The sequence below is a fragment of the Orycteropus afer genome, unplaced genomic scaffold (genome assembly GCF_000298275.1).
Source record: "Orycteropus afer afer isolate SDZICR_OR568_19922 unplaced genomic scaffold, OryAfe1.0 scaffold00004, whole genome shotgun sequence".
Classification (NCBI taxonomy): domain Eukaryota; kingdom Metazoa; phylum Chordata; class Mammalia; order Tubulidentata; family Orycteropodidae; genus Orycteropus; species Orycteropus afer.
This window is the reverse complement of record NW_006921591.1, coordinates 15,259,583-15,285,010: the sequence shown is the minus strand read 5'-3', so window position 1 is coordinate 15,285,010 and position 25,428 is coordinate 15,259,583. Positions and strand designations below refer to the sequence as shown.

General features: G+C 38.3%; 1 protein-coding gene across 1 annotated transcript in view; it reads left to right on the top strand.

The window, feature by feature from the left end:
• CUNH2orf76 (chromosome unknown C2orf76 homolog) overlaps window positions 1-24,271 on the top strand; it is a 120,945-nt gene extending 96,674 nt beyond the window's left edge. Inside the window, exons 4-5 of the mRNA XM_007937770.2 lie at window positions 15,000-15,081; window positions 24,195-24,271. Of these exons, the coding sequence (XP_007935961.1) occupies window positions 15,000-15,081; window positions 24,195-24,271 (159 nt within the window). The remainder of the gene's footprint in view (window positions 1-14,999; window positions 15,082-24,194) is intronic.
• The last annotated feature ends 1,157 nt before the right edge of the window (window positions 24,272-25,428 follow it).

Genomic DNA, 25,428 nt, shown 5'->3' with positions numbered 1-25,428 from the left:
ATTAGAGAGATGCAAATCAAAACAAAAATTAGATACCATCTTGCTCCAGCACTAGTAGCAATGTTCAACGAGACAGAAAATAACAAATGCTGGCGAGGATGTGGAGAGATTGGGACTCTGATACACTGCTGGTGGGACTGTAAAATGGTACAACCACTGTGGAAAGCAGTATGGTGACTCCTTAAAAACTTGGAAATAGAAATACCATTTGACCCAGCCATTGCATTACTAGGTATATATGCTAAAGAAATGAGAGCCATGACAAGAACAGACATATGCACACCCATGTTCATTGCAGCACTATTTACAGTAGCCAAAAGATCGAAACAGCCTAGGTGTCCATCAACTGAAGAATGGATACCCAAACTTTGGTGTATACACACAATGAAGTACTATGCAACCCTAAAGAATAACCTAGAATCTGCAAAACACCACATAACTTGTATGAACTTGGAGGACATGATGCTGAGTGAATTAAGTCAATCACAAAAGGACAAATATTGTTTTAGTCCATTATTGTAAAAATCAAGGAAAGGTTTATCTATGGAAGGAAATTTTCTTTGTTGGTTACCAGGGGTGGAAGGGGACGGGAGGGAACACTGTTAGATAGGTAGAGATAAGTACTCATTTGGGTGAAGAGAAGGGCAATGTACCAAATGTGAGTGATCAACATGATGGCACTGAGGAAGAGGAAGACAGAGAGAGGTAATGGCAGGTACAGACAACAAAGATGAACCCTGTTGCACATACAGTACTGCATTGTCAGTGAAGGCCACATGAGTATATGGGTGGATAGATGGGTGGACAGGCTGAACTATTAGGTATGTCTATGAAGTGGGGAGTGTACCCAAGACCATGTATAGGGCTGGCACACAATAGTCCTATAAGTGTATTTGTATGACACGAATTCCCAGGTGCATAGTAGAGCTGACAAGGGGCAAGGTTGCATTCACTTCTTGGTCACAGCCAGCTACCCAGAGGGACCAAGTCCTTGAACCTGTGGGCTCGGGACCATAGTCACAGGGGACATCAAGCTCAATTGGCATAACATACTACACAAAACATTGTTCCACCTCCTACTTTGGTGAGTAGCAACTGGGATCTTAAAAGCCTGCAAGCAGCCATCTAGATGCAATGATGGGTGTCTTCTCATCCAGCACAAGGAAGAATGAAGAAAACCAAATATTCATGGAAATAATTAGTCCTAACGACTGGTATACCATGCAATCCACAGCCTATACAACTATGAGACCAGAAGAACTAGATGGTGCCTGGCTACCACTCTCAACCACTTGGAGGGGGATCTATGTAGGAGACCCTGAAATGGATAACAATGTGGAACAAAACTCAAAAGCATTTGGGAAAAAAAAGGTGGGGGGACTAGGTTTGCTGGTCTGATAGTGCCTGGTGGAACCACTGAGATTATGGCCCCTAGCTGCCCTTCAGGTCTGGAATTGAACCCATACCTGTGGCTTCCAACCAAGCAAAAGACAGGCATAGGAGTTGAACATTTCCTTGAGGTAAATACACTCCTTGTAGAAAACAATCATTGGAGAAAGAAGGGCTGTTTATGCACAGGGAGACAGCTCAGGCGGCAGGGGTGCATGGAGGGATGGACACAGGGAAGAGGTGACTGTCTGGAGGAAGTGGGAGGGGAGCTATTGCATTGTGGTGAATTGTGGTCAGTGTCATGAGACAAAGTGTATGTGAACTGCTATATGGAAAGTGAATTTGCTCTGTAAATTTTCACCCAAACAACAATAAAATAAATAATTGATTAATTAAAAAAAAAAATCCTTAACCCAATAACTCCAAGAATTAGAAAAAGAGCAGCAAAAGAAGCCTACAGTCTCCAGGAGAAAGGAAATAATAAAGATTTGTTGTTTTTGTTGTTATGTGCCGGCAAGTCGGAAAGATCACTGACAAATTTAACAAAGAAAAAGAAAGAAAAAATGCAAGCATAAGAATAAGAAATGAAATGGCCTATGTCAGAACAGAACCAAATGAAATAAAAGGGTAATAATAGAATACTATGAAGAACTGTACTCCAACAAATTTGAAAACTTTGAAGAAATTAACAAATTTCTAGAAACACATGACCCATCTAAATTAACACGGACTAAGGTGGAAATTTAAATGGGCCCATAACAAAAGAAGAAATAGAACAGGTCATTAAAAAAAAAAAAAAAAAGTCCTGGCCCAGATGGTTTCAATGGTGAATTCCACCAAATGTTCAGAGAAAATCTGACATCAATCCTACTCAAACTATTCCAGAATATAAAAAGGGTGGAATACTCCCAAATACATTTTATGAAACCAGTATAACCCTGGAATCTTTGGCTGAATTTTTGGAAGTAGATTACCAGGCCTTCCTAGTCTGTCTTAGTTTGAAAGCTCCAGTGAAATCTCTTCAGCATCATAGCAACACCCTAGACTCCACTGACAGAAGGGCCTGCCTAAAGCAAAGCACACTGACCGAGAATTGAAACTGAGTCTCCGCCATGGAAGGCAAGAATTCTACCACTGACCCCTACTGCCCCCCATAGTATTCGTTGTTGCTGTCAAGGCAATTCTGAATCATGGCAACCCCATGTGTTCGAAGTAAAACTGCACCATGGGGTTTTCAAAGCTGTTACTTTTTAGAAGCAGATTGCCAAGATCTGCCTTCTGAGGAACCTCTGGATGAGTTTGAACTGCCAGCCTTTCAGTAGTTGAGTGCTTAACCGTTTGTGTCACCCAGGGACCTTCCCCTATGTGTAGTCTCGAATAAAGCAGTAGTCTTACTGTATTATATAAACTATTCAAGACACGGGACTGTATGTATTCTTTATATCTCTAATACTTAACACTCTGCCTGGTTCGTAGTAAGTTTTCCATTATAAATTTTAAATGAAATATTTATAAGTTCATTTAGTTTAATTCTCTTTTCTAGTTATAGAAGTCCCCATGGACTCAATTAACTGTCAGATAAATATATGCCACTGACCACAGAGAAAATGACATGAGAGTATGTGTGCTGACTATGGGCTAGTAAATTTATTTTTAAAAATTTAATAACAAAGATTGTATATGCAAACCAAGTAATATCTCCACTGTCAAGTGCCTTGAAATGTAGAACTCATGTGAATCTGGGGCTGTAGAGTGGAACTTATTCTTTTAATGCTCTTTTATTCTATGTAGCCATAGACTTTATGTATTTTCTCTTCTTTGGGCCAAGAGTGTCTTAACCTTCTTCTGAAAATGTGGGGAATAGGAAGCTTGTATTTGGAAGGAAATATATATAAACATATAAAATATATAAAGTGAAGATGAAGCAATATGCTTTAAAAATATATATATAAAAAGATCATAAAACAAATTGACATGTCATCATTTATTCAGTGTCCAAACCCACTGCCATTGAGTGAATTCCTTAGCAAGTATTTCCTGATGCTCTCGCCTTACAGGTTAAGCGTAGTCCTGGGCATGCTACCCTTGACCAAAAAAAAGCCTCACTGCTCTCGAGTTGGATCCAACTCATAGTGAGCCCTCCTTGGGTTTCCAAGTGGTATCTATGGAAGTAGATTGCCCACCCTTCCTTTCAGGGAGTGGCTGGTGGGTTTGAACCTCCAGTCTTCTGGTCAGCAGTCAGATGCCTTAGGCACTGCGGCACCAGCACTCCTGTTGATAGCACCACCTAAAATGGTGTTTCCTTGAACTTCCTTCTCCATTTTCACTGATTTCAGGTGGCTTTTGACAAGACCTTACCCCTGAGCAGTAGCAGATTGCTCTGGTTCCCTGGTGCTGCTCCAACAAGAATACCCCACAAATGGAATGCTTTAACAAACAGGAGCTTATTCTTACAGTTTGGAGGCTTTAAGTCCGAGTTCAAAGTTCCAGGGAGCTCTGGTAGCATAGTGCCTAAGGCACTTGACTGCTAACCAGGAGGCTGGCGGTTCAAACCCACCAGCCACTCCTCGGAAGGAAGGTTGGGCAATCCTAATTCCGTAGTGATAACTGCCTCAGAAACCCAAGGAGGGGTCGCTAGGAGTCGGGGCCGACTCGATGGCAAATAACAACGAAAAACCAAAAATCTGAACTCATTGTCACCGAGTTAATTCAGACTCATGGCAACCTCATATCTCATACCTCATGCCATATCACCATCATGTCTTGCAGAGTAGAACTGCTCCATAGGGTTTAATTGGCTATAATCTTTACAGAAACAGATTTCCAGGCCTTTCTTCATGGCCCTGCTGAGTCAGTTCGAGCACTAACCTTTAGGCTAATAATTGAACACAAACCATTTGTATTACCCAGGGATCTTTTCCCCTAATGAAGACCTACTTAATCATATTCAGATGATCAACGTTATGACATTAAAATCTCAGGAAATTTTCCTCCTGAGGCTGGAAGAAAAATTCTTAGAATTGTTTCTTAGGTTTAAAACATACATTCTATCCTGGCATAGCTACAAAATTAGCACTTACTTTTCTAGTCAAACAATATATTCATTTAAGGAAGTATTCCCAAAACAAATTAGTTACTTAGAAAATTTCTGGAATCTGGCTTTATAAACTTTCATCCAAACCATAACAATTCTAATGAAGCACAGACAATCCCCCTGTCTTGGTTACCTAATGCTGCTGTAACACAAATACCACAAATGGGTGGCTTGAAAGAACAGTAATTTATTTTCTCACAGTTTTGGAGGCTAAAAGTCCAAATCAGAATCTGTTGTTGTTGTTATTATGTGTCGTCAAGTCAGACCCAACTCATAATGACCCCTCCTTGGGTTTCTGAGGCAGTATCACTATGGAAGTAGATTGTCCCATCTTCCTTCTGAGGAGTGGCTGGCGGGTTTAAATCACCAGCCTTCTGGTTAGCAGTCAAGTGCTTTAGGCACTATGCTACCAGAGCTCTTGTTGATAGTCCCGTATGTTCCTTGATTCCTGACTTACAGATAACCCTCACATGGTGGTGTTCTTCCTCTGTGTGTGTTTCTGTTGTCTGTTCTGGTCTTTTTATAATGCTGATAGGATAGGATAATAAAAATTTAATAACAAAGATTGTATATGCAAACCAAGTAATATCTCTACTGTCAAGTGCCTTGAAATGTAGAACTCATGTGAATCTGGGGCTGTAGAGTGGAACCTATTCTTTTAATGCTCTTTTATTCTATGTGGCCATAGACTTTATGTATTTTCTCTTCTTTAGGCCAAGAGTGTCTTAACCTTCTTCTGAAAATGTGGGGAACATTAAAACAAAACAAAAAAAAACCTCACTGCTGTTGAGTGGAATCTGACTCATAGCGATCCCTCCTTGGGTTTCTGAGGCAGTATCACTACGGAAGTAGGTTGCCCAACCTTTCTTCCATGGAGTGGCTGGTGGGTTTGAACTGCCAGCCTTCTGGATAGCAGTCAAATGCCTTAGGCACTACACTACCAGAGCTTATGTTATGTTAACATAACAAAAATAAAAATCATGTTTCCAAAAAGGATTACATTTTCAGGTACAGAAGTTAGAATTTCAGTATATATTTTGGGGGCATACAATTCAGTCCATAACACCCTCACCCCAGGAATTATTCTTCAACTGTCTTCTGCAGCTTTTATAAGGAAAGAATTCAATATAATACATTTTACACATACAATTTAATACTTCAGAAAAACATTATCATTATGTCCCCATCTATGCCTTATCCAACTCCCAGACGTGTCTCATTTCCAGTAGATTCTTGGCCTCTTTTCCTTCTAGTCCCAATCTGCAGGGCCTGTACCCTCCCATCACTGGCTCAATTTTTCAGTTTTCAGTTGTGATTTTAGTCCCTTTCTTCAGCCAAGTGGAGAGACTTCCGAATAACCCCTGCATCTTTTTTAATCAACTCATCACAAAAGACACTTCCCCATCTTTTTCTGGGTTAAGAGACTTTCTTAATTGAAATTAGAAATAGATCCCTGAGTGGCACAGTTAAGTGCTTAACTACTAACCAAAAGATTGGTGGTTCACACCCATCCAGCAGCACCTCAGAAGACAAGCCTGGTGATTTGCCTCTGAAAGATCACAGCCATGATAAAACCCTATGAAAAAGTTCTACCCTGCAGGTCACCCAAGTGGTTCATGGGGTCATCATGAGTAGGAATCAGCTTGACAGCAACTAACTACAACAACATGAATCTTCAGAAATTTTGTCTCACCTGCACAAAATAAAAAGGCTGTCTTGATACCTTCCCACCAGAACCTTTTATCTGGACTATGAATTAAGTGTTTATTGAATGAGTAAATCAATAGTACAATGCAAATAGTTACCATAATATGATTTGTGGTCATCAAGTGTGTGTGTCATGTGTATGATGGATTGTAATCAGTAAGCTATTTGTAAAGTCAAAATAATTTCTACTGAAAAGATTTGAAACAAAAACTTTTATTCCTTTTTTAGTTTATATTATATGTCTTATGAGTTTGGAGACCAGACAATTATGTATGTTAAAACAATATGGAAGTCATACCTGGAATAAATTTTATAGGAAATGCTCAAGATCTTTAATAAGACAACTTTAAATGCTACTGAGAGTATTCAGTTGTAGAAACTCATTGAACTAAAAACTTAAGATCTGTGTATTTTATTGTGTGAAATTATACCTCAATTTAAAAAATGTAAAACGCATTATGAGGGATTTCAAAAGAAGATGTAAATGGAAAAGCATAGAACATTTTGGATAGGAAGTTGCAACAGATAAAGATGTCAGTTCTCTACAATACTAACAGTAGTTGTCTATGTATATCAACTGAAGAGTGTGATTATAAAATTCATATGCAAAAATAAATAACCAAGAATAGAACAATTCTGAGAAATGAGTATGATGCACTCTAACATATATTAAGACATATTATAAAGCTGTAGTAATTAAAATAGTGTGGTGCTCTCAAATTAATACTAAAAAAAAAAAAAACACTGCCATCAAGTTGATTCCAACTCATAGCAACCCCCATTGGGTTTCCAAGGTGGTAAATCCTTATGGAAGTAGATTGCCCAGTATTGCTTCCATAGAGTGGCTGGTGGGTTTGAACCACCAACCTTCTGGTTAGCAGTTAGATGCCTTAGGCACTGTGCTACCAGAGCTCCTTGTCACATGAATAGTAGAACCAAATCTGTACAAGGATTTAGTGTATAGTGAATACAGTATTTCAAATCTATGGAGGATTCAAAAAATGATGTTGGGAAAATTAGATAGACATTTAGAAAATAGTTAAGTTGAATTCATATTCATGCCAAAATAAATACTCAATGGATTAATGACTTAAATGTGAAAAAAATAAATAAATGAAATGAAACCCATGCATGAGGATAGAGATGAAAAAGATTGAACATGAGATAATAATTTCTTGAACCTGGCTGATGAGTGCATGGATTGTTCATTATTGTCTTAGTCTGGATTCTCCAGAGGAGTAAAAACAGTGACGTATATATAAATATATACAGAGAGAAAATGAGAAGAAACAGCTGCAAACATCCATTAGTAATCAGAACATGGAATGTACAAAGTATGAATCAAGGAAATTGGAAGTTGTCAAAAATAAAATGGAATGTGTAAAGATTGATATCCTAGTCATTACTGAGCTACAATGGACTGGTTTTGGCCATTTTAAATCAGACAACCATATGATCCACTGTACCGGGAATGACAAGTTGAAGAGGAATGGCATAGCATTCATCATCACAAAGAATGTTTCAAGATCTATCATGAAGAACAGTGTTGTCAGTGATAGGTTAATATCCATATGCCATCAAAGAAAACTAGTTAATATTACTATTATTCAAATTTACACACCAACCACCAAAGCCAAAGATGAGAAAAGTGAAGATTTTTACCAACTTTGAATCTGAAATTGACTAAACATGCAATCAAGATGTGTTAATTATTACTGGTGATTGGAATACAAAAGTTGGAAACAAAGAAGAATCACTAGTAGTTGGAAAATAATGGCGTTGGTGATAGAAATAATGCTGGAGATCACATGACAGAATTTTGCAAGACCAGCGACTTATTCATTGCAAATACTTTTTTTCAGCAATATAAACAGGGGCTATACACATGGACTTTGCCAGATAGAGTACACAGGAATCAGATCAACTACATCTCTGGAAAGGGGTGATGGAGAAGCTCAATATTTTCAGCCAAAACAAGGCCAGGAGCTGACTGTGGAACAGACCAGCAACTACTCATATGCAGGTTCAAGTTGAAACTGAAGACAATTGAAACAAGTCCACGAGAGCCAAAATATGATCTTGATTATATCCCTCCTGAATTTAGAGACCATCTGAAGAATAGATTTGATGCATTGAACACCAGTGACTGAAAACTGGAAGAATTGAGGGATGACATCAAGAACATCATCCATGAGGAAACCAAAGGGTCATTAAAAAGACAAGAAGGGAAGAAAAACACAAAATGGATGTCAGAAAAGACTCTGAAACTTGCACTTGAATGGAGAGTAAGCAAATGGAAGAAATGACAAAACAAAAAAAGCCAAACAGAAGATTTCAAAGAGCAGCTTGAGAAGACAAAGTAAATTACTCTAATGAAATGTGCAAAGACCTGGAGTTAGAAAACTAAAAGCAAAGAACACAGTTGGCATTTCTTAAGCTAAAAAAATTGAAGAAAAAATCAAGCCTTGAGTTGCAATATTGAAAGATTCTATGGGCAAAATATTGAATGATGCAGGAAACATCAAAAGAATATAGAAGGAATACAGAGTCACTGCACCAAAAAGAACAGGTTGATGTTCATCCATTTCAGGAGGTGGCATATGATCAAAACCAGTGGTACTGAAGGAAGAAGTTGAAGCTGCACTAAGGAATTGGTGAAGAACAAGACTCCAGCAATTGACAGAATACCAGTTGAGATGTTACAACAAACAGATGCCATGCTGAAAGCACTTACTCGTCTATGCCATGAAATTTGGAAGACAGCTACCTGACCAACTGCCTGGAAGAGATCCATATTTGTACCCATTCCAAAGAAAGGTGACCCACAGAATATGAAAATTATTGAACAATATAATTATTATCACACACAAGTAAAATCTTACTGAAGATAATTCAAAAATGGTTGCAGCAGTATATTGACAGAGAACTTCGAGCAACACAAGGTGAATTCAGAAGAGGACGTTGAATGAGGGATATCATTGCTGATGTCAGATGGATCTTGGCTGAAAGCAAAGAATAACACAAAGATGTTTACTTGTGTTTTATTGAGTATGCAAAAGCATTCAATTGTGTGGATCATAACAAAGTATGGATAACATAGAGAAGAATGGGAATTCCAGAACACTTAATTGTGCTCATGAGGAACCTGTACATAGACCAGGAGGCTGTTCAAACAGAACAAGGGATACTGCATGGTTTAAAATCAGGAAAGGTACATGTCAGGGCTGTATCCTTTCACCGTGCTTGTTCAATCTGTATGCTGAGCAAATAATTTGAGAAGCTGGCATCAGGATTGGAGGAAGTCTCATTAACAATGTGCGATACCCAGATGACACAACGTTACTTGCTGAAAGTGAAGATGACTTGAATGATGAAGATTAAAGACTACAGTCTGCCATATGGATTACACCTCAACATAAAATAAAAATCCTCACAACCTGACCAATAAGTAGCATCACAATAAATAGAGAAAAGATTGAAGTTGTCAGAGATTTCTATTGATTGGGTCCACAGTCAACACCAATGGAAGCAGCAGTCAAGAAATCAGATGATATGTTGCACTGGGCAAATCTGCTGCAAAAGATCTCAAAGTGCTGAAGAGCAAAGCTGTCTCCTTGAAGACTAAGGTGCGCCTCACCCAAGCCATGGTATTTTCAGTCACCTCATATGGGTGTGAAAGCTGGACAATGAATAAGGAAGACCAAAGAAGAGTTGATATTTGAGTTGTGGTGTTGGCAAAGAATACTAAAAGTACCATGAAGTACCAGAAAAATCAACAAATCTGTCTTGGAAGAAGTGCAGCCAGAATGCTCCATGGAAGTGAGAATGACCAAACTTGAGATCTCACCTACTTTGATCATTTTGTGTTCTGATTACCTAGTGCTGCTCTGACAGGAATATACCACAAATGATATGGCTTGAACAAACAGGAGTTTATTCTCTTATAGTTTAGAGGCTTTAAGTCCGAGTTCAAAGTGCCAAGCTCTAGGGGATGGGTAAAAGCCCCACAGCCTTAGGCTTCAGCTCTGCCTCCTGCTCCCGGACTACCAGAGCTACAGGCTTTTCTTCATTCAGACAGCTGTTGGCTGCTTAGGCTAACAAGCCCAAGGTCAACAAATAAAATGACACAGTCCTGGTGTTACCAAACCACATGGCAGGCCATTAATTCAAGTCTATTGAAAGTCCCAAGGTCAGCAGAGCATGGCAGGCTGCTGAACAATGACACAGCTACATGCAGAGTTCAAGTGTGCCATAACCTAGAGACCATTCCCAAAGCTGTTTCTTATATACGGGAAGCAGGCCACATACCCAAAGCAGCTACTCAGCTGCTCCAATAGATTCCACCTTGAAGTTAATTACCAATCTCACCATGGGGAATTACTACATCCAGCTGCCTAGCCACTCAACCAGGCCCAGCCAAGGTGACACACAATCTAAACTACCACAATTCTACCCCTTCCTTGTCAACTTGGTACCTGTACAGAGCTTCACTGGGTGGCATCCATACAGATCTCCTTCACTGGGTGGCTGTAATCCCCTATTCCTTGAGTGATGACCTCACCCCCTTGGCCTGGCAGGCCCCTTTCCTGTACCTCTTGGGGATGGTAGCCCTGCCCCCTCTCTCTTGGGTAGCGGCTATGGCTCCATCCCACTGGCTCACATGAAAGAGCAACCCCACACTCCAGATCCAAGTTGGTGAAGGTCTGGCTCTTTGAAACTTAGGGGGCTGTGGTGGTTCCACCCCCAAAGGCTGTGATCCTACCCTTGAGGCTGAGGCAGCTCTGCTTCCCATTTTCTTGGTCTCTCCACTTCTGCCGATTAAAGCCAAAGGCAACTCACTCCACTGGAAGTCTTCCTACCCCAAAGCACTCAGCTTTCTTGCTCTGTGGGCTGGCCAACCTGCTACTCCATTTCATGCTGGTCTCTTCTACCAGTTAATGCCCGAAGGCAACCCACTCTGCCAGGAAGTCACCTGCACAATGGCATCCAGCTTTCTTCTCCATGGGCTGGTAGGGCTGTCACTGTCTTGTGCCGATTTTCTCGGCTCTTCTCCTGCCATCTCTCATGCCGGTCTCTTGACTCTGCTCCTGCTATTTCTCATGTCGTTCTCTTGGCTCTGTTCCTGCTGTTTCTCATGCTGTATGCCAGGGTCTCTCTGCCAGGGTCTTGGGACAAGGACACACTCCATTCCTGTCTCCACTTTTCAGGTATCTGCCAGAGCAGCACCCCACTCTCTCAGTACCATATTCTGTTTTGGTTACCTAGTGCCACTCTGACAGGAATATACCACACATGGGATGGCTTGAAAACAGGAATTTAGGCTCTTACAGTTTAGAGGCTTTAAGTCCAAGTTCAAAGTGCCAGGCTCTAGGGCTGAGTAAAAGCCGCTCAGCCTTGGGCTTCAGCTCTGCATCCTGCTCCCAGCCCATTGGAGCTAGAGGCTTTTCTTCACTGAGACAGTTGCTGGCTGCTGCGGCTGACAAATCCAAGGTCGACAAATAAAATGACACAGTCCCAATGTTACCAAACCACATGGCAGGCCATTCATTCAAGTCCATTGAAAGTCACAAGGTCGCCAGAGCATAGCAGGCTACTGAACAATGACACAGCTACATGCAGGGTCAAAGCGTGCCATAAGCTAGAAACCATTCCCAAAGCTGTTTTTTATATACGGGAAGCAGAAAACGTAGCCAAAGCAGCTACTCAGCTACTCCAATAGATTCCACCATGGAGTTAATTACCAATTTCACCATGGGGAATAACTACATCCAGCTGCCCAGCCATGCAACCAGGTCCAACAAAGTTGACACACAAACTTAACTACCACATATTGTCAGAAGGGACCATTCCCTGGAGAAGGGAGGGCCAATAAAGTGGAGGGTCCATAAAAGAGGGGAAGGCCCTCAAGAAGATGGATTGACGCAGTGGCTTCAACTGCAGGCTCATGCATAGCAAGGATTATGAGGCTGGCACAGGACTGGGCAGTTTTGTTCACTTGTACATAGGGTCGGTATGAGTCCGAGCCGACTAGACAGCACCTAACAACAACAACATATAGAGAAATTTACTTTGAAGTGATGGTTCATGCAATTGTGAGGAAATGACTCATGGAGTGGTGGGAGCTTGAAAGTTCCAAATCCATGGGTCAGGAGGCAGTCTGACAATCTCTCCTGGCTCACATGGTTTTAGGGGCTGATGAATCCCAAACTGCAGGTCAGGAAGCATGCTGTAGACTTTTGCAGGCTATGTCCCAGGTGCCAGAGGTCAGGAGACAAGAAGACTGCAGGGGGGACATCAAGCTCAACTGGCATAACATACTATACAAAACATTGTTCCACCTCCTACTTTGGCGAGTAGCGACTGGGATCTTAAAAGCTAGCAAGCTGCCATCTAGATGCAACGATAGGTCTCTCCTTGTCAAGAGCAAAGAAGAAAGAAGAAAACCAAAATTAATGGAAACAATCAGTCCTAGTGACTGGTACACCATCCGACCTGCAACCTATACAACTATGAGACCAGAAGAACTAGATGGTGCCCGGCTACCACTGTCATCCACTTGGAAGGGATGTAGGAGATCCTGGATAGAGAAGAAGAACAATGTGGAACAAAACTCAAAATCATTTGGAGGAAAAAAAAAAAAAGAAGGTGGGGACCAGGTTTGCTGGTCCAATAGAGTCTGGTAGAACCACTGAGACTATGGCCCCTAGCTGCCCTTCAGGTCTGGATATACAGTGTATATACAATGTATATACAATGGTTCATAATAAGAAACGGGTGCTACTTTGTGACATGTATCAAAACATTATTACTGCATTATTATGTTAAATATGTTTTTAGTGTATCTGGAAGTGTTTCTGTAATGTTTTTCATGCATAGAAAGGTACAGAATATATCCTATGTACTAAGACAAACATTTGAGCTAGTGCCGTTACATATGAACCATACCTAACTGTTCAAACTTATCTACAAATTCGACTTAAAGACAGACTTAGGAACAGAACTTGTTCATAATCTGTGGACTGCCTATACAGTGTGTGTTTGACATTCTCCACAGAAATGTTTTAAAAAGTAAAAATCATTTTAAAAAAATGTACTTTTAGAATTTTGTATCTTGAGTTGTATTGTTGTTGTTAGTTGCCACCTAGTAAGCTCTGACTCATGGCAACCTTATATACAACAGAACAAAATGTTGCAGTCCTGCACTGTCCTCATGATTGTTGGCATGTTAGAGTCCATTATGTGGCTGTTGTGTCAGTCCATCTCACTGAGAGTTCTCATCATACTTACTGACCCTCTACTTTACCAACCATGGTATGTTTTTCTAGCAATTTGTCTTTCTATGTGATGTGTCCAAAATAAACAAGCCAAAGTCTCTCCATCCCTGCTTATTTCCTATCCCAAAATGTTTCTTTTTTAAAATCTGCATGCTCTGTAGCTCAAACTCCTGTGCTTTCTAGTGAATGAAGTGCATGAATGGTGGGGGAACATGGCTTCTGGGGCTCTATTTTGGCTGCTGAGAGGCCTTTGTGTTGATGCTCTTTCAGTCATATTCTAGAAATAAAATACATTGCTGGTTGACAAGTAGTGCTGTGTGTCTAGTTAATGGTCACTGCTGTGTTGTTTAGGGGCAGACATCAAATCATAATTATTTCTCCTATATTTATGATGTTTAGCTAGATTTGTAAATAGCATTAAAGAGCAAATTCACCTACCCCCACCCCAAATCACACAGAGAAATATTACAGCTAATATGACATGGGACCAAATGTCTATTTATTTAGATAAGTAGACTCTTGGTCATTTGAGGTAAACCTGCTTATCTTAGAAGTCAGATGGGCCAGAGCTCAAAAGCACAGCTCCATTGCTGGCTAGTTATGTAATCTTGGGCCTGTACCGTAACCTTTCTGATTCCTCCTATGTTATTGTGAGGTTGGTATGAGATGACAACAACAAAAACAATAGCTAACATAAGACTAAATGCCATCAAGCCAATGTTGATTCATGGTGACCCCATGTGTGTCAGAGTAGAACTGTGCCCCATAAGGTTTTCAAGGCTGATCTTTCAGAAGTAAATTGTCAGTCTTTTCTTCCAAGGCACCTTTAAGTAGACTTGCACCTCTTAGCTTTTGGTTAGCAGCCACGGGCATAAACTATTTGCTACCAGTGATTCTAAACTACCCAGTGATTCTGAAAAGCTAACATAGGGAGTACTTGTTATGTGGGAGATAGTGTGCCAAGAGTTTTGTGTGTATCATCTCCTTTCATCCTTACTGCAAGGCAATGAGGAAGATACATTATTTTCTCCTTTTTTTGTTGTGTGCTTTCAAGTTGATTCTGACTTATGGTGACCATACATGACAAAGTAGAACTGCTTCATAGGGTTTCCTAGGCTGTGATCTTTATGGGAACAGATCTTTTCTCCCTCAGAGTAACTTGTGGGTTTGGACTTTCGACCTTTCTGTCAGCAGCTGAGTTCTTCACCATCACATTACCAGGCAACTGAGTCTTAGAGAAACTATGCGGTTTGTTGGGAATACACAGCCAGTTGTTGGTGGAGCCTGAGTTTGAACCCAGACCTAATTCTATAGCCTGTGCAATAGCACTGGGTTCCCGATGCTTTCAGAGTGTGTAAACTGAGTAGGAACTTGGTATGTATCTGTTCACTTCCCCCATTACAGTAATGTCTGTGGAATATGAATTGGATTATTGGTATAACCCAAAGTTACAATTGTTATTGTCTTTGGGAAATCTCACCAAATGCGAAACACATGTTAAGTACTTATAAAATGCACTTTTTATTTCATTTTAGACAAGTGATCTTGTGGTGGGTTTGGAAGATGATGACAGACTCCTGTTAAAAGAAGACGGCACTATGAAAGCCATGGGAATTGGTGAGAAAGCATGCCTTCATATTGCTGGAGGGGCGCTCATTTGCCTGGCTACCATTGGATAGCTCACCACGAAGTACCGTAAATGCTACCCTGGTGCTCTTAATAATATCTGATAATTACTTAGAGGAGGCAGAGGAGAATGTCAGATGCTGTCAAGTTGACCCTATGTACAACCAAACAAAACATTTCCCAGTCTTGTACCATCCTCAGAATCGCTCAGATCATATGACTAAAGGCAGTAGACATCTGTTCTTCAGAAGTTCAGAACGCAAATAGTTCTTTCAGAAGGTATGCTCAGAACTCTGCTGAGGGTTATTTCAGCTGATCCATATATTATTGCTACCTTTTTACTTGCTCCTATCATCATTTGAACTGATGGTTTGAGAAAAATGGACGTGGTAGAACTGACATGGAAAAATGAAAGGAGATTTTGTTTGTATGACACTGATAGTGGTGGTTTCTGATAGTCACCCAGGGCTGACCAAATCATGGAATTTAAAATAACAGCCTACTGCATGTGGCTGAAAAAAGACTCAATTTAGCCTTTCAACCTGGAATATGCATTAAGTTCTCTTTGAAAGAAATGCTGTATGATATGCTTTGTGACCATTAGGTGTCACTCTAATTCTACTTATGTGTACACTTAAAGGTGTTTTTGGGTTTCTTTTTGTCAGTAGAAGAAATTAAGACTTTTGGGAATGGTATGAGTACTTGAGGCTTTATGCCTGACACACCTTTTGGTCCGTGAATATGGTGAAACCTTAGAAATCATACCTACTTCACCGTTATTTATATATGTTGCTAAGGAGTGCACTAAGTGGAGGTCACTTTAGGAAATGTCAAATCTTAGTTGTTAGACTGAATTACTATCGTAACATATATCAGGAGTTCACTTTTAAATGACACATGTGACCAATGGAATTCCTGACACATCTTAATGATTTAATATGTATTTAAATAACATGTTATAAAAATAAATAATGTGTTTTGAAATGTTAGACTTGCTTTCTGGATTTAAATACACACTATATGTTAGAATTAGATTCGCCCCATATTATGAACCCGTAGGATTGATTTTTATTATTTGAAAACTAATTTTTAATTTGGTGTTAATTTCTTCAAATGATCTTACATAATTGTAGCAGGTGGCACCTGTGTTTTTGAGGCACATGGCACCTAGAACATACTCCTACTTGTCAAAGTGTGTAATAAAGCTATAATAAAAATAACAGACTGGTATTGTTGTAGAAATTGAGCAACATGCAAGAGACTAGGAAATCCAAAAGTAAAATTTCAGAATATGATAAAATTGACTTCTCAAATAAGTAGAGAAAGAATGAATTGTCAAGAAACAATATCCACTCCATTGCCACACCATTTGGGGAAAAAAGTTAAATTCTTACCTCAGTCTCTATTTTAGAATAAATTCTAAATGAATTAAATGTATAATGTAAAAAATAAAGGGAAAGAAAATGCAGCTCAATAATTTTATAATCTGGAGATGAAAAGAATTTTCTGAGCATGACCTCAGAGCCAGAAACAGTAAAGGGAGAGAAATGATAGATTTGAACACATGAAAATTAAAAAATACAGTTTAAAGGGAAGCAACTAACTATGAAAAAATATTTGCAGCATACATGACAAGTAAAAAGTTATTAACCTTACTTTATAAAAAGCTTTTTAGATTAATATGACAAAGATAAATACAGGAAATTCTACTGAGAGAAGAAATAGTTAACATGTAAAAAACAGTCCAACCTCATTAGTGTGAGAGACATGGACATTAACATAGATCCTATTACATACCCAATCCTGCAATAATAGTAATAACAATAATCTACTGGAGCTCTGGTAGCGTAGTACCTAAGGCATTTGACTGCTCACCAGAAGGCCAGTGGTTCAAACCCACCAGCCACTCCTCAGAAGGAAGATTGGGCAATTTATTTCTGTAGAGATACCACGTCAGAAACCCAAGGAGAGGTTGCTATGAGTTGAATCGACTTGACAGCAATGAGTTTTTTTTTGTTTTTTTTTTTTGTTGTTGTTTTTTAATGAGTGGATACATAGACACACAAGCTGAACGGAATTGGGAAAGCAAATGGGAATCTATATAGGTTTGCCAGAGAATATTTCTATTTATGTATTTGCATATGGGAGCTCTGGTAGCATAGTGCCTAAGGTACTTGACTGCTAACCAGAAGGCTGACGGTTCAAACCCACCAGCCACTCCTTGGAAGGAAGATGGGGCAATCTACTTCTGTAGTGATACTGCCTCGGAAACTCAAGGAGGGGTCGCTATGAGTCGGGTCTGACTCGAGGGCACATAACAACAACAACATTTACATATGCTGCAAATATATCCATAAATATATTACAGCATCCAGGGAGCTAAGTTATAAAAACTTCTTACGCATAACCAAACACTTTGAGGGAATGAGTCACTGGGCCTAGGTGCTCAGGACCATAGTCTTCGGGGACGCAAGGTCAAGTGCCGCAACATAGTGCACACAGAAAATGTTCTACATCCTACTTCGGTGAATGGTAACGGGTCTTAAGTTATTGTGAACAGCCATCTAAGGTGCTCCTCCTATTGGTCTCTCCTCATCTGTAACAAAGAAGACTAAAGAAAATCAAAGATTCATGGAAATAGTTAGTCCAAAGGACTAATGGACCATGAAAACACCAGCCACCGTGACCCTGAGACCAGAAGAACTAGATTGACCAGCTACCACTGCTAACCACTCTGAAAGATCCTGGATAGAGTGGAAGAAAATTGGAGAATGAAACTCAAAATCAGAAAAAAGACCAAGCTTATTGGTCGGATGGAGCCTAATGGGACCCCCAAGACTGTGGCCCTTAGACACTCTTCAAGCCTGGAACTGTACTCTGCCCTGTGGCTTAACTTTCAGCTAAACAATAGATAGGCCTATAAGGTGAAGTGTAACGCTAAGGAGGTACACAGTCCTTAGAACAGTCAACCATACAAGATCAGAGGAACATCATTTTATGTAGTATGTTTAGTGGTGGCTACGGGTTAGTCTAGAACCAGAATGTTTGGTCTCAAAACTGATTCTGCCACTTAACCATCTGTGATCCAGTAAAAGTCAAGGTATGGGGAAATGGATACTTTCCTGTACTACTGTTGGGAATCTATATTACCTCTAATTATATTTTGGTTAAATGACCAGTAAAACTTTCTGTACCTTAACGTTCTGTTGTTTCTTTACTAGCCAATGAGAGTTATAAACACCCCGAGATTTTGTAATATGCCTTCAAAGGTGTGGTGAGTTTATCTCTCACCTCTATTTGTAAATCACTGAATTGACATAGAATATATTGTGTGGTATGACATAGAATATATTGTGTGGTATCGTTATTGTTTAAAAATATATATAGTTACATATTTGTATGTGTATGTAGAGGAAAGATCACAAACTAAAATTATAGAACTGGTTTCTCTGGATGGTGGCATCACCAGTAATTGATTTTTCCCTTCTTATCTGTATTTTCTTATTGTATTTTTTTTTAAGTTTGTACAGTTTTACATGTATCACGTATACTTTAAGGAGCTAATTTTTTTTAAAAAAAGGAATGCACCCTTAAAGCTTGGGAAATTAGGTTGAATGAATGAACCTCTGCCTTTTACTTGCTTTGTGAACTTCTGTAAGCTGCATAGCCTCTTTGAACTTCTATTTTGTTTTCTGTAGAAATGTGAATTATTGAACTGTTTTCAGAAGGTTGTCATAAAGGTTGAGTGAAATAATGTATATGAAAGCATCTGGAAGTATATATGAAAAAAGGTCCTTAAAGAGTCACTATTTTATTGGTTAGAAACCATGCTTGAATTGACAAATGTTTTGAATTTTTAAAACATTGCGTTGGTTTAATTGTCATTCATTTCAAAGTGACTTATGTAATCAGCCAACCATAAAGATAAGAATCAAACCCTTTTTTAATTATTTTTGATTTAAGACCTTATGTCTTTGCTCAGAATCAGCTTTTCTTTAGTTCTTCACTACTTTCAGAGCAGTAGAACTCCCAGCTGCCTTCCTGTCCGGTGAGTTCAGCAGCCCTGCTCCAGGGCAGCCTCAGTCTTTGTCTGGAGTGGTTTCCATCCTGAATGCTGCCTCTTCATTTCCTAGAGTAGTATTGCTATGCTCTAGAGAAAAATCTACAGTTAGATGTGGGAAAATGATGGTCCCTGGGGTGCAATAGAAAAATTCTAAATAGAAGTAGAGTTGTACGAGAGATGCTTGGTTTTTCTAGGGAATTTCTCCTCCCTAGATGCAGTGTCTGGTTAGGTTTTTAAGAGGTTTAAGAGAAAAATACTAGGTCATTACTGTGCCTCTTTTCATCACTTGATCTTGCTAGAGCTGTCACTCTGATATCATTGCCAGTTGCCATGGGAATAATGCCATTGTAATGAATTTATCATTATGACTTTTCTGCAGGTGTCATGAAAAGAAAGAAAGGCTGTGAGGAGGAAAATTAAGGGAAAAACTTGTTTGAAGCTTTCTTTTTTCATGGGGAAATTCTCCAGTTCATAGGATGGCCTTTTATCTGCACTGCAGATCCCAATTGCATATTCTATACCTGACACCAGTGGAAGTTTTTTGCTTGTGGATTTTGTACTAAAATAAATAAGTAAAAAGATTTGCTTTGTGGAAGGAAGAAGAGGGCTTTATCTAGAATTGTTATGTAAAATTTAAAGATTTATACTTTGAGATTTTGGTTATTAACAATTGTAGTTTTATGGACTAATTACCCTAAATAAATTTGCTTGTAAATAAGTTTTGTTGTTTTTTAAAGTGAAATTTTATCTGTTGTATTTTGATTCATTTTTCTAAGTATTATCTTTTGAATCTTCTCTAGTTTAGGAAATAAGTTATGGCAGGGTAACCCTTATAAAGCAACTTGCATTTTATTAGAAAGATTTTAAAACAAGAAACAGTGAAACAAACTTTAAGTGATTATCTGAGGAAATAGTTCATGTTAAGCCACATGCCAGTAATTCCCAAACACCCTTGTGGTTTGTTTTCATTTTGAGTGTCACTTCCATCATCTGCCCATAACCAGACCCCTTCTGTGTTCCTGGTACCTTTTGGTTATTTCATACATCGAGTTAATATTGTAGGATTCACTGGCTCACACTTCTTTCTCAGGATTGTGTTTGATTTGTGTTTCCTTAAGGACTGAGTCCCTTTCCCGTTCCTTATTGGTTAGTAATATCTCAGAATGTACATGTTTTTCTTCCTCTCATGGCATGTTAAGGTGGCTGTTCATCACGTTAACATCAGAATAGTGGTATAGTCTGAAACTCAGTAAAGTATGTATGGGCCAAGGGAATTTGAAGATTCTAGAACAAGAGGCAGAATGAACCCCCATAGATTATTTCCCTTCTCTTAGCTTCCGCTCGCTATTGTGGAAATTAAAGGCTGTGTTAAGTCTATTGAAGGTCATATTTTACTATTAGTTTTCTTCAAACTATAGTTTGAAATCTTCTCTGTCAGGTGATCTAAAGCAGATATCTGAAGCAAGTATGAAATCAAAAGCACAGGAATTTGGATGTTTTCACTGGATTGCTGACCTTCTTTGGAGGAAACTTAGAAATATAAACTCACTGTGAACAGTTTTTGGATGATTTGTAGATTAGGATTTTGTGAAATTTAGAATGATAGGATATATTTCTGTAACAGGAGAAAGGTTGACACTTTGTCTTTTTGGTCTTAAATTGCCAGAGAAACCACAATTCTCCCTCTCTCTCTCTATGCGTGTGTGTTTGTGTGTGTGTTTGTATAGGTGTATATATATATATGTTATATACATATGCACATTATATGTATATATACCTATCACACATATACATATGTATAATAGGCATATATACATATGTATAATAGACATATATTTACACATATAAATGGTATCATTAACTATCTGTACCACAAGTCTCACATGTCTCAGTCTCTGCTGTACAAAACAGTTGCTGTTCAGGCAACATGAGGCCAGGGATTTCACAGTACACAGTAAATACTTATCAATCAGTGAGTTCATTTAGGTAAGTTAGTTGAGGTGTTTAAATGCATTGCCTTGAATTTTTAGTACGCTTTTACACTTAAAATTGGCTTTTCTTTTATTCTTTTAAAGTCATTATTTTTCTGTTAAAGGCATATATATGTGTGTATGAGACCTGTTTGGAAGCCTTATAAAATTACTAATTCTATTTCTAAAATTTGAATGTGTTAGCTTATGTTCATGTCATTAAACATGAAAGTGAGTACTAGAATGATCTACAAATATATTTATTGGGAGGGTTCTTGATTTCATTTGATAGAAGACCAGGATGAACTGGCAGTGTATTTATTGGATTTTAGATTGCACATTCCTTTCAGATTCACATGCCAAGGCACTCTGCACCTGACAGCACTGCCGCCTGCAGCACATTTAGTTTAAAATCAGACGCCCTAGGGAACTGGCACACAGTAGACTTTCTGAGGTTCTTCCGGAGCCATTTTTAAAGGAGCCATTTTAAAAAGAATTTGGGGTGCAAGAATTTATGGAATAATGGTGGCAAGAGTTATTATATAGAAGTCCAGAAAATCTCTTGTAATTCGTTTGCACTTAACTTGGCAGATAAATTTAAGTATAAGTATTTGAAATCATCTTAAATATTTTCAAAAGAGTTTTATAGATTTTTTTTAAACATCATATTCAATTTCTGTTTGAGAGGCACATTACTAAAGTTTAAAATCAATTTTGTATTTTACTTTTGAATGTTCAGAGTGATTTTCAATTTGTGTGTGTGTAGGGGTGAAAAAAATATGATCAACTTGAAGTATTTCCATTTAACTTATTTGTCAGCCTAGTTTGTCTGAAAAAAAGTAATGCAGTCATCTGAAAAAAATCTTTACCCTAGATTATCTCATTTTGACACAGTATTATGAGAGGTGGCATAAATACTTTATATAAATAATGGATTGATCTATAAGCCAATTAGACCCAAGGGAACCTTCATGTCAAAACAAAATGCCTTGTCAGTCCTTTCTTTATATCATCTTGCTCTGAACCTATTATTACCATACTGAAGAACTACACTACCTATTAGTTCCTCAAAAGGGGTACAAATAAATGTCAACTGCAGTAAGTGAAAATTGTAATTACAGTTAGTGTGCACTGAGCAAAATGCTGTGTGGGCAAAGCACTATGTAAAGTTCTGTGCGTAAATAGAACCTCCCAGAGAAAAACCTTGCTCTATGATTATTAAGAACCGAGGTGCTTTTCTTCATCCTCTCTTAGAAGGATCAATAGAATCACTTGCCAATTATATAGGTCTACCTCTGGACATGCTCTGCTTCAAAAAGAAAAAGCCCAGGAGCTTTATAAAGGAAAGATCTCAAATATCTTTAAATATTGAATTTTTTGAAGTCCCCCTTTAAGCATTTTACTGATTGCAAGTGTGGAACCTCTTACTCTTCTTTTTAAGTGCAATTTTCTTGTAAATTTTAACTGTACATTAATTTAATGCTTTGCCCAGGGTGCATCCATTAATAGCATCTCCTCACTGATTCCAGTTTCTCTCTGCTTTATCCCCTTCACAGGCCCATTGTGACAAGAATTTGCAATCTGATTTTCATCTATTCTTATTTAATCTTTCAGATGTTGTAAGACTGGAATGAAAATGTGAAACTATGCCTGATTTTATTTTGTTCTTTCTGCATTTCAGTGTGTTCTATAATGAACATGAGTAATTTATGATTGAAAAGCATTCCATTTGATATTAGTAAAAAGTAGCAAAAAGATTTTTAATGAAAGGTCATTCTGAGCTCTTTTAATTCTTTGTTTTGCAATAAATTCTATGATAAAATGAGAGTTGTAAACAAAGAGATCTGTGGTAATCCTTAGCACCCTTTATCATTATCCTATTTATTTAGCGTGAGGAGTTTTACTTGTCTGTTTTTAGAGCAGAGAGTATGTTAATTGAGTGCTCAGTATTCATTACAAATAATCTTGTCTGTTTTCTTGTCGAGATTCTGAAGGCCCTTTTGCTCTCTCTGTAAAAGCCAAGCAGACTGTATTAACTTCTGGTTTAATTTAAAAAACGAGTGTGGAACTTGTTGGCGCAACACCTTAAAGAATTGCATGTTTAATAATTGGAAGGCTTTCTATCAGATTTGTCTCCAGTCTGAATTAATAATGTTGCTGACTTATTGTTTTAGAAGACGAAGTCCTTGACCTGCTAGGTTGAAAGAATCGTGACTGCTCTGAACCTTTGTGGGTCCTTTAGCTGTGCCATATCCCCTGTGAATAATTAGAGGTATTTGAAGGTATTGTGGTAGAAGCCAATTTGTGTCTTTCACTTTGCATATTGTTGAAGCCTCATGAATTAATCATAAGCAGGGCAAAAAATTAACTTCTTCAGACACATATTTTGATGGGTCATGAGGGAGAATGTAAAGTGATCTGTAAAATATTCTACTGATCCTCTAAGTATTAAATTATTTTATCTACAGGGTAATTTCAGGAAAAAAAAAAAGAGAGAGAGAGATTTTCCACCCCTTCTTCTGTAACTGAGTACCAAATTTTAAAAAAGAAAAAAATCAAGGTTTTTTATTTTCTAGGACTGTAAGGGAGACAATAGATGGCAATTTTGTGATTTCCTAAAACCCAGCTTCTTGTGTGAGGCCTTGTTTTAGTGGTTTAGGTTGTTTTTAAAAACTTTTTAATGATTTGAATCTTACATTCTCATAAATGCAACTTTAACTTTCAATTGATTTAGTGTCACATATTGTGCAACTGACATATAACTTTTAGGCATCTAAAGGTATTCAAAAATATCAAGTCATTGTAATAATTCCATGTTGTGTTGTTGTTATGTGTCATCCAGTCAGACCCAACTCACAGTGACCCCTCCTTGGGTTTCCAAGGCAGTATCACTATGGAAGTAGATTGCCCCATCTTCCTTCCGAGGACTGGCTAGTGGGTTTGAACCTCCAGCCTTCCGGTTAGCAGTCAACTGCCTTAGGCACTATGCTACCAGAGCTCCCAGTAATTCCATACTCATTTAAAATTTAGTTTTATATTAAATTTTTTCTATTTTCTATTTTTTTTCCCAGCCAATGAAACTGAAATTGCATTCTTCTGTGAAGAAGATTACAAGAACTACAAAGCTAATCCTATTTCATCCTGGTGAAGACTTCGCCCAGCTTCCTTTTTTGTATACCTGTAGTAAGCTGTTTATTCCACTATGAGTTTTCTAAATGGAGAAATAAATCTTAAACTATTAATTCCAGGCTCTGCTTTTTGAGTTGAAAATCTGTGATGATTTTTCTCTCTACAGGTATTGCTTTGCTTTCTTTCTTGTTGTAAAATATATTCACTAATAAGAAAAAAAAAAGTGAAATCATTCAAAAATCATAATGAGGGCCTAGTTTTGAACTCACTCCAGTGGCTTAACTTTCAGCCAAACAACAGACAGGCCTACAAGGTGAACAATTATAATGGGGAGGTGCATTCCTCAGAACAGTCTACCACAGGAGATCAGAAGGGCAGCATTTGTGCAGGGAGAAAGCTCAGAAGGCAGGAATGCATATAGAAGAACACAGGGAAAAGGTTACCACAGGGAGGAAGTGGAAAGAGAACTGTTACGTTGTGGTGATTGCAATCAATGGAAGTAAAATGTATATGAACTATTGAATGGAAAACAATTTTGCTTTGTAAACTTTCATCCAAATCACAATGAAATTTTTTTAAAAATCATAATGAATATTGGTACTTATAGTCATAATTTGTTTTCTAAAATTAGGGTTTTGGTGACTTGCATGTTGGAATCTTTAAAAGATTATAAGATGAAAATCATTCTGTTTCTTTCATATGTTCCTCCATAGTTTCTAATTAGAGTGACCCTTAACTGTCTTCAGATACCAGAGATTGTGAATCTCTTATGACCATCAGCATCATCTTCTAGGTGAGGAATGTGTGATACAGACTACCATATATAAAACTGAATCATATGCATGGTAGTGAGGTTTTATGATGTAAAAGGTTTTTTTCTTTCTTCTTTTAGTATCTCAGCCTATACAAATAACTTTTCTGAAGTGTTTTTTTCTGAGCTGTGTTTTCTGACTTGAGGAGCAAACTATAATTGAACCAAACCATTTATTTGGAGAGAGAAGGTAGCAGGAGAAAATTGTTCATTGAGAGCAAGTCCCCATGTTGGAAGATGTATTCTTTCAAAACAATACCTTTGGCTCTTGATAAAGGCTGACTACTTGCACTGGAAGATAGCAATAGTTTCAAAGGGGCCTCTCAGGTGGCATGGACCTAATCAGAACTCATAGAGAGGTTAAT